The sequence below is a fragment of the Cyanistes caeruleus genome, chromosome 27, assembly GCF_971803275.1.
Source record: "Cyanistes caeruleus chromosome 27, bCyaCae1.hap1.1, whole genome shotgun sequence".
Taxonomy (NCBI): Eukaryota; Metazoa; Chordata; class Aves; order Passeriformes; family Paridae; genus Cyanistes; species Cyanistes caeruleus.
In genome coordinates this window covers 4730638-4744909 of record NC_141727.1, presented here as the reverse complement: position 1 = coordinate 4744909, position 14272 = coordinate 4730638, and the positions used below count along the sequence as shown (strand labels likewise).

The 14272-nt window shown below is 39.0% G+C and overlaps 1 protein-coding gene across 1 annotated transcript; it reads left to right on the top strand.

The window, feature by feature from the left end:
• Positions 1-8117: 8117 nt before the first annotated feature.
• Positions 8118-13950, top strand: HOXB4 (homeobox B4). The gene is made up of 2 exons (XM_086864280.1): positions 8118-8524; positions 10916-13950. Exons 1-2 carry the CDS (start codon positions 8152-8154, stop codon positions 11515-11517), a joined length of 975 nt encoding a protein of 324 aa, XP_086720406.1. The 5' UTR covers positions 8118-8151; the 3' UTR covers positions 11518-13950.
• Positions 13951-14272: the final 322 nt, after the last annotated feature.

Sequence of the window (14272 nt, the reverse complement as noted above, 5' to 3'; positions counted from 1 at the left end):
AAAAAATAGAATATAAAAAAAATAGAATATAAGAAAAATAAAATATTAAAAAAAATAGAATATAAAAAAATATAAAAAAATAGAATATAAGAAAAATAAAATATAAAAAAAATAGAATATAAGAAAAATAGAATATAAAAAATATAAAAAATAGAATATAAGAAAAATAAAATATAAAAAAATAGAATATAAAAAAATAGAATATAAAAAATAGAATATAAAAAAATAGAATATAAAAAAATAGAATATAAAAAAATAGAATATAAAAAAATAGAAAAATGAGAATAATATATATTAAAAAAAATAACAAAAAAATCACTGGGAATTTTCTCTCCTCGCCCGCTTTTTTATTATTATTATTTTTAATTTTTAATTTTTTTCATTTTCCTCCCCTCTCCCGTCTTTTTAAACATTTCCAAACACTAAACACTCCCAACAAAACCCATTTTTTTTTCCCCTCTGGGGAGAGAGAGGAGAAAAAAAATCAGAATATTAGAACCCTGGGAAAAACTCTCTGGAAAATCCATCGGATCCGCGGTAAAAATCCAGGAGCATCTCGGAACGTTTTGTTTCGCCTGATAAGACCCGGCTTTAATTAATTGCCGTGAATTTACTTGGTATTTATATAAAATATCGCTGGATAAGAGCTCGCGTTTAGCCCAGGCTGGGCCGATCCATCTCCTCTCCCTCGTAATTATTCCACTTATCTCAAGCCAACACTCATTTCTACTCCCGGTTTTTTTTATTATTTTTATGGACGCAGGTAATGGATAATAAAATCCATTTGTTTTCGGGATATTAAAGGGAGCAGGTATCATTTGGCGGCAATAAAAATAACCCCAAAAATGAAATTAAATAGATGTATATACAGGGTTTTTTTTGGGTTTTTTTTTCCTTTTTTAATGTTCGTTTCCTCCCCCTCCTCACCCTTGGCAGCGTTTAAATTTCAATTTAGGGAGGGGAAGGGGAAGGGAGGGGAGGGCAGAGGAAATTAAAGGTATCATTTTCAAGGATATTTCTGATTTATCTCCCCGAGTCTGAGCTCGACAGCTGCCAACTCCTTCGGGGTTGGGTTTTTCTGTGTTTTTTTTTAAAATTTTTTCCCCTCTATAATTGAGTTTTTTAGGTTTTTTTTTAAAAAAAAAAAATTCCTCTCTATAACTGAGATTTTTTAGAGTTTTTTTAAAATTTTTTTCCCTCTATAATTGAGTTTTTTTGAGTTTTTTTTAAATTTTTTTTCCCTCTATAATTGAGTTTTTTGGGGTTTTTTAAATTTTTTTTTCCCCTCTATAACTAAGGGTTTTTTTAAAATTTTTTCCCCTCTATAATTGGGTTTTTTTAGTGTTTTTTAAATTTTTTTTCCCCTCTATTATTGAGTTTTTTATGGTTTTTTTTAATTTTTCCCCTCTATTATTGAGTTTTTTAGGGTTTTTTTTTAATTTTCCCCCCTCTATTATTGAGGATTTTAGGGGTTTTTTTAAAATTTTTCCCCTCTATAACTGAGTTTTTTAGTTTTTTTTTAATTTTTCCCCTCTATAATTGAGATTTTTTAGGTTTTTTTTTAAATTTTTCCCCTCTATAATTGAGTTTTTTAGGGTTTTTTTTTAATTTTCCCCCTCTATTATTGAGATTTTTTAGTTTTTTTTTTAAATTTTTCCCCTCTATAATTGAGTTTTTTAGGGTTTTTTTTTAATTTTCCCCCTCTATTATTGAGATTTTTTAGGGTTTTTTTTAAATTTTTCCCCTCTATAATTGAGTTTTTTAGGTTTTTTTTAAATTTTTCCCCTCTATAATTGAGTTTTTAATGCTTTTTTCTTCTTTTCCCCCCCTATAATTAAGTTTTTTCCTGCTTTTTTTTTTTTTTTTTTAAATTTCCCCCCTCTCTTATTAAATTTTTTGGGTTTTTTTTTCATTCTCCCGCCTGACAATCGATCGAATCCGGTTTTTAATCGCGATTTACTCCCACCTATCGCCGATTTATGGCCGTGTCGGAGCTGGTGGTAAAAAACCCAGGGTGAAAAGGGAATTCCCGCAGGGATGAGGAGCCGGGAGCTCCTCGGTGCCAAACGGGCTCAGCTCACCCAAATACCCCAAATTTTAATTTATTTACAGCCTCATTCTCAATTTAAAGCGGATTTGGGGGTGGATTCACACAAATATCCAAATTATTTTAATTTTTTACAGCCTTATTATCAATTTAAAGCGGATTTGGGGGTGGGTTCACACAAATATCCAAATTATTTTAATTTTTTACAGCCTTATTATCAATTTAAAGCGGATTTGGGGGTGGATTCACACAAATATCCCGATTATTTTAATTTATTTAGAGCCTTATTATGAATTTAAAGCGGATTTGAGGATGAGTTCACACAAATCCCATTTTTTAAAATTTTTTTAAAATTTTTTAGAGCCTTATTATCAATTTTAAGAGGATTTGGGGATGGATTCACCCAAATATCCCATTTTTTAAATTTTTTTTTTAATTTTTTAGAGCCTTATTATGAATTTTAAGCGGATTTGGGGATGGGTTCACACAAATATCCCAAATTTTAAATTTATTTAGATCGTTATTATGAATTTAAAGCGGATTTGGGGGTGGGTTCACCCAAATATCCCAATTTTTCTAATTTTTTAGAGCCTTATTATGAATTTACAGCGGATTTGGGGATGGATTCACACAAATATCCCGATTTTTTAATTTATTTAGAGCCTTATTATGAATTTAAAGCGGTTTTGGGGGTGGATTCACACAAATATCCCATTTTTTTTTAATTTTTAAGATTTTTTTAGAGCCTTATTATGAATTTACAGCGGATTTGGGGGTGGATTCACACAAATATCCCGATTTTTTAATTTATTTAGAGCGTTATTATGAATTTAAAGAGGGTTTGGGGGCGGAGGGAGGGGTTTAAATCTGAATTTTCCCTCTGGAAAAAGCAGGTGTGGGTTCGTTCCCACCTCTCCTTCCCCGCCTTTATCAAACTCAGAGGCGCCGCTCGCGTTTTTTTATTTATTAATTAAAAAGTTCCGCCCTGAAGAAAATCCCTCGGAGCCTCCAGCGCTCGGTTTTGGGAGAAATCCCCCAAAAATAAAAATGAAAATAAGAATGAAAATGAAAATAAAAATAAAAATGAAAATAATGAAAATAATGAAAATGAAAATGGGAATGAAAATGAGAATGAGAATGAAAATGAAAATGAAAATGAAAATGAAAATGAGAATGAGAATGAAAATGAAAATGAAAATGAGAATTAAAATGAGAATAAAATTGAGAATGAAAAGGAGAATAAAAATGAGAATGAAAATGAGACTGAAAAGGAGAATAAAAATGAGAATGAAAATGAGAATGAGAATGAAAATAAAAATGAAAATAAAAATAAAAATAAAAATAAAAATAAAAATAAAAATGAAAATAAAAATAAAAATAAAAATAAAAAATAAAAAAATAAAATAAAAAATAAAAAATAAAAAAAATAAAAATAAAAAATAAAAATAAAAATAAAAATAAAAATATGAAAACCAATCCCAAAGCTTTTCCGCTTCTCAGAGAAAAAAAGAGAATTAAATAAAAATTAAAAAAAAATGGGGAAAAACAGCTCGGGGCGGGCTGAAAATGAGGGAAAAAAAAAGGGAAAAAAAAATAAATAAAAGGTCTAAAAATTGGGGGTGAAGCGCGGGTCAGCGCGGCTCTGGGCGGACACGCCTCGCTGTTTAACAAAGACTGACAAACTATGAGATTAATACCAAAACTTGCGGGTTTCCCACCCCAAAATGCTCAGAAGGGCCTCCCGGAGCTGCCGGCAGCGGTTCCGCTCCCCTCCGGGGATAACGGGGGGGGTCTGGAGGGGGAGGGGGAAGGAGGAAGATGAAAATTAAAAATTTAAAATTAAAAATTAATTTTTTTTCTAAAAAAAAAATAATTTAATTTTATAATTTAATAATTTAAAATTAAAATTTTTAAGAAAATAATATTAATAATAATTATTATAATAATAAATAGCCACCAGCAGCCAAAAAAAAATCAAAAAAAAATCAAAAATAGGAGAGGAAAACAGAAGGAAAAAATAGAGAGAGAGTGAGGATAATGAAGGTTTATTTTTTATTTTTAAAACAGAATTAATCGTGCTGCAAAAAGCGGAGATGAAGAGGGGAGATTCGGGATTTATTTATTTTTTAGGGGTTTTTTTGGGGGGGTTTTTTTAGGATTCCGCCTCCAAAACCTCTCCGAGTTTTGAGGGAGAGCCTTAAAATTTTTTTTTTTTAAAAAAAAATAGAATTCCCTGGGGGAATTTCTGGGAGGAAAAGGAAGCTCGTCGTGCCAAGGTAGGAACCGCTGCGGGACCCCAAAACCTCTTTTTTTTTGGGGTGGGGGGCGCTGGGAGACCCCCCCAAAACCGAGAAAAATTTGGGGCTCCCCCGGTTTTAAAACAAGCCCAAAAAAAATTCCAAATTCGGGGTTGTCCCACCTCTACCTTGTGGTTTGGAAATGGGGGGAAAAAATGGGGAATAAACCCAAAAAAAACCCAAAAAAACCCAAAATTTCGCTGTTTGGAAGTTCCGAGGGATTCCGGGATTGGAAATTTGGGATGGAAAAGGGAGAATTCTTGGAGTTGTGGTGGTGAGAGGGGGAAAAAAAAGGAATTTTGGGTGATGCTAGGGATGCTGCTCGGCAAAACCCGGCGTGGAGAGGAAAAATAATCGGATTTTCTCCCTTATTTTTAATTTTTAAAGAGGCGTGGGAAGGGGTTAAAAAATCGGGAATTAAGGCCTGGATGTTTCTCGTGCTGGGGTGGGAGAAAACGGAATAAAATAAATCACTGAGGAGAAAAGGGGAAGGAGGAATAAAATTGAAGAGAGAGAGGGGAAAGAGGGATAAAACAATCCAAAAAAAAAAAAAAAAAAAAAGAAATAAAAAATCCAAGGAGCTCTGATGGGATTGGTTCTGTTATTTTATGGAATTTCCACGTTGGAGGAGCAAGATGAGGTTTGGCTCCTCATTTTTATGGCAGGTTTTAGAGGAAAAAGGTGAATTCTGAGCGCTGCTGGCGGCCGGAGGTGGGAAATTCTGCTCGGTGCCAAAAAGATTTCGCTGCTTTTGCTGGAAATTTATTTTAAATTTATTATTATTATTATTATTTTTAATTTATTATTTTTATTTTCGGGTTTTTATTTTAAATTGCGCCTGTGGGGTTTTTTTTTTATCTGTTTTTGGTTTATTTTTTTAAAGCGTTGCTTGGTTATTCTGGGTTTATCTGGGAGCTTTTAGCAGGAAAATCGATTTATTCACCTTAAAAAATACCTGAAAAAATCCGCGGAGGGGAGAACGGGGAGAATTCGGGGGGTTTTATTCTCTTATTTTATTTATTATTTTAATTTAAATGGGAAGGGAAATGCGGGAGTGGGTGGAATCTGCTGATTATACGGACAGGAATTTTAATGCGAGGAGGGGGAAAAAAAAAAAATCAGCTTTTCCCTGATGCCCTCTCTGCTGCGGCATTTAAACGCAATTAATTCGGGAGATACTTGACCTGAAAATGTTCCGCCTTTTGAAATACAGAAAAAAAAAAAAAGAGAGAGAGAGAGAGAGAGAGGGAAAAAAAAATAAAAAAAAAAAGAAAAGAAGCGAGGTCGCTGCTCTACTTTTAATCTCTTGGGCAAGTGTAATTTTAAACGAAATCTCAACATGATGCTACCCTCATTAGTTCCGAATGAAGGTTCATTACCTAGACAGTATGAATATTTTATTGCTTTATATCCCTTTTTATTTTTTTCTCTTTTTTTTTTTTTTTTTTTCGGAAATGAAACGCCTTTGATCTTTTTCTCGGGTTGTAAAAAAGAATTGCCTGTCATTAAAAAAAAAACCTGTCGTCCCATCTGCCTTTACATTCTGGATTTCTTTTCATCTGTTTCTTTCTTTTCTTTTTATTTTTTCCCTTTATTTCTTTTCCCTTTTTTACCCTTTTTCTTTTTCCCTTTTTTTTTCCCTTTTTTTCCTCCTTTTTTCCCCTTTTTTCCCCTTTTTTCCCCTTTTTTCTCCTTTTTTTCCCTTTTTTCCCCTTTTTTCTCCTTTTTTCCCCCTTTTTCCTCTTTTTCCCCCTTTTTTCTTTTTCCCTTTTTCCTTTTTTCCCCTTTCCCCCCTTTTTTCCCTTTTTTTCCTTTTTCCCCCTTTTTTACTTTTTCCCTTTTTTTTCCTTTTCCCCTTTTTCCTTCTTTTTTCTTTCCCCTTTTTTTTCCCCTTTTCCCCCTCATTTTTTCCCCCAATTTTTTTTTTTTATCCTTTCCCCACACGCTCGCGGCTAAACCCAAACCTGGGGTGACCTCCAAGAACGAAACCAGGATGAAATCTTTGCTCTGCCCACCAGAAAATCGTGACCAGCCTTTCAGGGCGGGGTGGGGACGGAGCTCGGGGGATTTCTCTTTTAAAAGGCGGAATTTTGGCTTCGCCTCTCCTCGCGCGCCCGCACCTCCTCCCTCACCCCTAGAACCGATATTTTTGGCGTTTTTAACCCCAAATTAAAATCCAAAGCGCGGAGAGAAAGGTGGGGAAAATCGAGATTTTCCCCTCCAGCATCGCTGCTTTAATCCATCCCCTTCCCTCCTCCCAAGCGAATATTCCAATATTTCCCATCGGAAATCCCCCCCAGATTTCCCAAAACCCCAAAAGTTTGCCCCAGAAGAGAATTGTGGCGGTAGGAGAAGATGTGAGACCGAGGAGCATCTGTCTTCTATATGTACCCTGTAGATCCGAATTTGTGTAAAGGAAGTTGGGTCACAAATTCGTATCTAGGGGAATATGTAGTTGACACAAACACTACAAACCCAGAAGCCATAAATCCCCAAAAAAACCCCAAAAAAAACCCCCAAAAATAATAATAAAAAATTAAAATTAAAGGGTTTAAGCAGAAAACCGCGTTAGGGATTCAAAGGAATCCTTTAGGTTTGACCTCAGCTCAACTCCTGAGATAAAAGTTTATCATCGCTCCGAGATAAAGCTGCCAAGGCGGGGTTTGGGGAGGGGGAAGTCGCGATATCGCCGCGATTTTCGGAGCGGGGACCGCAAATTTTTTTTCATTTGTGAAGTCTCGACACGGATTAAAACAAAAACAACCCCCCCAAAAAAATATTAATATATATTATTATTATTAATTATTATTATTGCTACGAGCGCTTTCCTGCCCGCGGAGAGTTTGGGGTCTGGCTCGGGGAATTGGGGGTGGCTTTTCAAAAGCTGCCGGGTCGCGGTGGCTTTTAAAGCGTCTTTATTTGGAGAGGGGCTCGGAGAGAAGATGCATTAAGACTCGGCTTAATTGGCTTTTGTAATTGCTCATCAAGTCCCGGACTTAGGGCTCGGAGGACCGGGGCTCCTTTTCCCGGCGTGGGAAAAAGCGCTCCGGGCCGGCCCGAAATGGGATTTTAGGAGCTGGGGTACCCCGAATTAGCTGATGAATTTCTTATCGATCCCCGAGCAGCCCAATCCATCTCTGCCAGCTCCTCCCGCATCACCCCCAGCCCCCTCTCGGGGGGGGTCGCGGCTCAGCTGCGCTGGATGGGGCGGGGGGCTGGCAGCCCCCGAGATCCCCCCACCACCGCCGCCACCCCCTTGGAGAAAAAAACCACCATTTTTTACCTCAAATCCTAATTATTCTGGGTTTTTTTGTCGCTTTTCCCGGGCGGGGGGGGTGGGTGTGTTTGTCCCCACCGCGTGTCCCCCCCAGCCCAGGACACTCCCCCGAGGGGATGGGCAGAGGCGGGGAGGGGGGAGCGCGGCTCGGGGTGAGCCCAGGGGGAGCGGACACCCCCCGGTGACCTCCCCGGGGATAGCGGGGGGCCCCGGGAGAGCCCGGCCTGGCCAGCTTCCCTTATCCGGGGCTCGCCGTGCCCCTCGCCATTGGCCCGCGCTGTCACATGGAGCCAACTTTGTTCACTTGACAGTGAGGAGGAGGCTCCGCCAAACAGGAAAACGAGGAAAGGGAGGCGCAGGGGGGGCGGGGGGGGACGACAGGAATAAATTTTAAGGAGAGAAAGAGAGCCGGAGAGCCAGAGAGAGAGATACATACATATATATCTATATATATATATATATTATTTTCTTCCCCCCCCCCACCCCGAGCGCGAATTTCCCCCTCCCCTCCCACCCCCGACAAGAAATTAATGGCCATGAGCTCATTTTTGATCAACTCCAACTATGTGGACCCCAAGTTCCCACCCTGCGAGGAATATTCCCACAGCGATTACCTCCCCAACCACTCGCCGGAATATTACCAGAGGCACCGCCACGACTCTTTCCACCACGAATCCAACTCGTACGAGCCTCGATCCTCGTGCAAGGAGCAGATTTACTGTCCCGGCTCCGGGATGTCCCCGCGGGGTCACATCCACGGCGGGCCGGGCCAGCGGAGCCGCCTCCCGGAGCCGCAGCGGGGCCGCAGCCCCAGCTCGCCCCCATCCTGCAGCCAAAATCCGGGAGAGCCCCGAGAGGAGCCCGTGGTTTACCCCTGGATGAAAAAAGTGCACGTGAGCACGGGTAAGTGGAGGGGGAAAGAGAAGAAAAAAAAAAAAAAAAAGGAGTCTCGGGGCTTTATGGTTTAAGTAGCACCTCAAAGTCTTGTAGAAATCTTATTGCGGCGGTTGTAAAATAACCATTCCGGGGGGAGATTTACGAGCGCCTGTTTGCGGAGCGCTATAATTACATCCTCCATAAATTTTTATTGCTCTGCTTGGCCATGTGCCTTTGAAGTCTCTGTTACCATCCTCCTCCAATTTCTTGCAGGCTACTTTTCTTTTTTTTTTTATTATTTTATTTTATTTTTTTTCTTTTATTTTTTTCTCCTTCCCCCTCCCTTTTTTTTTTTTTTATTTTTTTTATTATTATTATTTTTATGGCCGTCGAATCTTCATAAGTGAAGTTTTATGTTTTGGTAATTTGTATTTAAGTGGCGGGTTGAGTAAACTTTTACTATTTTCCCCTCCCCTGCCCTCTTCTCATTTTTTTTTATTTATCTCTTTTTTTTCCCCCTCCCTTTTTCTTTTTATTCCCTTTTTTTTCCCCCTCTTTTTCCTCCTCTTTTTTTTCCCCTTTTTTTCCCCTCTTTTTTTTTTCCCCTCTTTTTTTCCCCCCTCTTTTCCCCCCTCTTTTTTTCCCCTTTTTTTCCCCTCTTTTTTTTTTTCCCTCTTTTTTTCCCCTCTTTTTTTCCCCTCTTTTTTTTCCCCTCTTTTTTTCCCTCTTTTTTCCCCCCTTTTCTTTTCCCCTCTTTTTTCCCCTCTTTTTTTCCCCTTTTTTTCCCCCTCTTTTTTCCCCCTTTTTTTTTCCCCCTCTTTTTTCCCCCTCTCTCTTATTTTTCCCTCTCTTTTTTCTTTTTCCCCCCCCTCTTTTTGTTTTTACTTTTTAAGAAAACGGAAATATTTAATAAACACCACCCCCCTCTCTCGCCGCTTTCCCAGCGCGCACGGAGTGGGGAGGGAGGGGGGGGAAGAACTTTTGGGGATAAATCCGCGATGTTCTGGCTCAGCTGCCTCTCCATAAATGTGAATTTCCACACTCAAAACGTGGCCGGGGGGACTTTAGGAAAACCTTGGGAAGGGAATCCACGCCAAGCCGTGAGGATGGAGGAGGAGATTTGCACATCGGGATATTTTTAGAAGGTTTGCTTTGTATTTATTTTTAATTTTAATTTATTTTTAATTTTTTTTTTTTTTCCGGAAAAAAAAGCAAATCTCCCCTTTCCAGAGAACGCGAGACGCTTTTATTTTAATTTTTTTTTGTAATTTTTTTAAGGGGGGGAAGAACCCACTGAAGGAACATCTCGGTAACTCTGCTGCTTTTTCTTTTTCCTCCTTTTTTTTTATTTATTGTCCCCTTGGTTTTTCCCTTTTTTGTGCGTGTGCTCCTCTCTTTTTTCTTCTTTTTTTTTGTGTTTTCCCCTCCTTCTTTATTTTTATTGTGTGTGTGCGGTTTTCCCTCGTCCCTTTTCCCTTTTTTGTGGGTGTTTTCACATCTTTTTCCCATTTTTTTGTACTTTCACATCTTTTTCCCATTTTTTTCTGTGTTTTCAATCTTTTCTTCCCCTTTTTTAAAATTTCCTTTTGGTTTGTGTTTTCGCATCTTCCCCCCCCTCCACCCCCACTTCTTTTATTCTTTATCTTTTTCTGTTTTTTCACATCTTCCCCATTTTCTTTTATTATTTCTTTAATATTTCCCCATCTCACCCTCTTCTTTTTTAATTTTTTAATTTATTTTTAATATCTTCCCATCCCCCTTCTTTTATTTTTTTAATTTTTTAAATATTTCCACGTCTCCCCTTTTTTAAAATTTTCTTAATTTTGTTTAATATTTCCCCATCTCCCCCTTTTTTAATTTTTAATTTTTTTTAACATTTCCCCATCTCCCCCTTTTCTTTAATTTTTATTTTTTTTAAATATTTCCCCATCTCCCCTTTCTTTTAATTTTTAATTTTTTTTAAAACATTTCCCTATCTCTCTTTTTTTAATTTTTAATTTTTTTTTAACATCTCCCTATCTCCCTTTTTCTAATTTTTAATTTTTTTTAACATTTCCTCATCCCCCTTTTTTTTAATTTTTATTTTTTTAAATATTCCCCCACCCCCCCTTTTTTTTTTTTAATTTTAATTTTTTTTTTAACATTTCCCCATCTTCCCCTCCCTTTTTTTTTTCTAATTTTAATTTTTTTTAACATTTCCCCATCTCCCCCTCCCTATTTTTTTTTTAATTTTAATTTTTTTTTAACATTTCCCTATCTTTTTTATTTTTTTTTTAATTTTAATTTTTTTTTAACATTTCCCCATCTCCCCCTCCCTCTTTTTTTTTTTAATTTTAATTTTTTTTTTTTAACATTTCCCCATCTCCCCCTCCCTTTTTCTCCCCCCTCCATTTCCCCCCTCGCCCCCCACCCTGGCAGTGAACCCCAATTTCTGCGGCGGGGAGCCCAAGCGCTCGCGCACGGCCTACACCCGGCAGCAGGTGCTGGAGCTGGAGAAGGAATTCCACTACAGCCGCTACCTGACGCGCCGGCGCCGCGTGGAGATCGCGCACGCCCTGGGCCTGGCCGAGCGCCAGATCAAGATCTGGTTCCAGAACCGCCGCATGAAGTGGAAAAAGGATCACAAGTTACCCAACACCAAGAGCCGCGCCGGATCCGCCGCCGGATCCCTGCAGATCCCGCAGGGAGGAGCCCAGAATCAGATCCCGCAGGGAGCAGCCCAGAATCAGATCCCACTGGGAGGATCCCAAAGGCAAATCCCGCCGGGAGGATCCCAGAATCAAATCCCACAAGGAGGATCCCAAGTGCGGATCCCACCGGGAGGAGCCCAAAATCAAATCCCACCGGGAGGATCTCGAAGGGAAATCCCGCCGGGAGGATGCCAATCGCAGATCCCAGCGGGAGGATCCCAAACGCAGATCGCGCCGGGAGGATCCCAAAATCAGATCCCACAAAGAGGATCCCAAACGCAGATCGCGCCAGGAGGATCCCAGATGCAGATCACGCAAGGAGGATCCTAAATGCAAATCCCCCAAGGAGGATCCCAAATGCAAATCCCCCAAGGAGGATCCCAGACTCGATCCCACCTGGAGGACCCCAGACACAAATCCCACCAGGAGTATCCCACACTTGATCACACAAAGAGGATCCGAAACCAGATCCCACCAGGAGGATCCCAGACTCGATCCCACCAGGAGGATCCTAAACTCGATCTTGCCAGGAGGATCCTAAGCACAAATCCCACCAGGAGGATCCCAAATGCAAATCCTGCAAGGAGAATCCCATACACAAATCCCACAAAGAGGATCCCAAACTCGATCCCACTGGAGGATCCCAAACTCGATCCCACCAGGAGGATCCCAGACACAAATCCCACCGGGAGGATCCCACGCTTGATCCCACAAAGAGGATCCCAAACTCGATCCCACCAGGAGGATCCTAAGTACAAATCCCACAAGGAGGATCCCAAACGCAAACCCTGCAAGGAAGATCCCAAACTTGATCCCACCAGGAGGATCCCAGACACAAATCCCACAAAGAGGATCCCAAACTCGATCCCACCAGGAGGATCCCAAAATCAAATCCCACCAGGAAGATCCCAAATACAAATCGTGCAAGAAGGTTGATCCCAAACTCAATCCCACCAGGATGATCCCAAACTTGATCCCACCAGGATGATCCCAAACTCAGATCCCACAAAGAGGATCCCAAACTTGATCCCACCAGGATGATCCCAGACTCGATCCCACAAAGAGGATCCCAAACTCAGATCCCACAAAGAGGATCCCAAACTCTGATCCCACAGACCGACCGCCCTATAACCCCAACTCACAGAGACGCCAACACCCCAGAACTCCAATCCCTATTATTATAATTATTATTATTATTATTAATTATTATTATTATTAATTATTATTATTAATTATTATCCTAATTATTTCAAACTCTCCTCCAAAACCCTCCGCGCTCCCATTTCCGTCGGAGCCGCCGAGCGGGGCTGGGGAAGGGTTGATTTTTTCGCCGGGATTTGGCGAAGATGGATCCTCGTTTCATCTTTAATCATGCCGAGCTCGGCCCCATTTGTCATGTTTACTCTGGCGTACAAAGGCCGGACCTTATGTCTGCTATTACCTCGACAACAGCGCTGGCTTTAATAAATGAGCTCGCTCTCTCCCACACCAACTGCGATTTCTACACCGCCCCCTTTTTAGTTTGATTTTTTCCCCCTTTTTTCCCCCTTTTTCCCCTTTTTTTCTCCTTTTTTCCCCCTTTTTTTCTTCTTTTTTCTCTTTTTTTTCCTCATTTTTTCGTCTTTTTTCCCTCTTATATTCCTTTATTTTCTCCTCTTCCCCTTTATTTTTAATATTATTTTTTTCTCTTTTAAACTTTCTCCTTTTATTTATATTTTTTCCCTTTTTCCCCCTTTTTTTCTCCTTTTTCTCCTTTTTTCTCCTTTTTCCCCCCTTTTCCCCTTTATTTTTAACATTATTTTCTCCTCTTTCAAACTTTTTCTTTTGTTTTTCTTTTATTTATGTGTTTTCCCCCGTTTCTCCCCTTTTTACTCCTTTTTTCCCTCTTTTTTCCTCCTTTTTTTCCCTTTTCCCCTTTATTTTTAATATTATTTTCTCTTCTTTCAAACTTTTTCCTTTGTTTTATTTATATTTTTCCCCTTTTTCTCCCCCTTTCTCGTCCTTTTTTCTCCTTTTTTTCCCCTCTTCTCCTTTATTTTAAATATTATTTTCTCCTCTTTCAAACTTTCGCCTTTGTTTTACTTTTATTTATATTTTCCCCCCTTTTCTCCCCTTTTTTTCTTCTTTTTTGTCCTTTTTTCTCCTTTTTTCTCCTTTTTTCTCCTTTTTTCTCCTTTTCCCGTTTATTTTTAATATTATTTTACCCTCTTTCAAACTTTTCTCCTTGGTTTTACTTTTATTTATATTTTTTCCTCCTTTTTTCCCCTTTCCCCCCGTTTTTCCCTTTATTTTTAACATTATTTTCTCCTCTTCCAAACTTTTTTCCTTCGTTTTTCTTTTATTTATTTTTTAATTCTTTCTTCCTTTAATTTTCCTTATTTTGTTGTCATTTTTTGCTTTTCTTCTTTTTCCCCCCATCCCATTTCCCCTTTCTAATTTCCTATTTTTATTTAATTTCAATTTCTCTCCTCTCCAAACCCAAAGTTTTTCTCCCGTCGTCCCAAAGACTCCGAATTGGAGAGAAAAAGGGAAAAAACTCTAAAAAAAGACCAAAAACTCGCTATAAAAACAACCAAAATCTGCTCCGGGGACTTGGGGAGCTCTCGGATTTTGGGATAAAAAAACCAAAATTTCCATAAAAAAGAGGAAATTTTGGTCCAGGATGTGTTGGACAAAGAAAGGACGAGGATGAAGAGGGTGCAAAACCCTTTTTAATTTAGATTATTTTGGTTCTTTTTTAAATTAAATCCATTGTGAGCCAGAGGGGGGGGGTGGGGAGGGTGAGGATTTGGGGCTGAAAATGTGAATTTAGGGGGTGGGGGGAGGGGTTTGCCTCCATCCGCCCCTCCCCCACCTCCATCGCTCCCTTTGTCCTTCGGGATATCCCGGATTTACCTGGAATTCCCCCCCAAAAAAAATCGGAAATAAATTTTTCATCACCGATTTGCCCCCGTGTGATTATTTTTGTATTTTTTGGAGGGGTGGGAGTTTTGTTGTTGGGGGAGGGAAAATAAAATTATTTATTTTTATAATTAAAAATTGAAATATAATTAAATATATCAATAATTAATATGGAAATATATAT

What these genes read in the sequence shown, in the direction of transcription:
- HOXB4 (XM_086864280.1), top strand. Translation starts at nt 8,152, where the DNA reads ATGGCCATGAGCTCATTTTTGATCAACTCCAACTATGTGGACCCCAAG. An exon ending in AAAAGTGCACGTGAGCACGG is followed by an intron (nt 8,525 to 10,915) that starts GTAAGTGGAGGG and finishes CCACCCTGGCAG; the next exon opens with TGAACCCCAATTTCTGCGGC.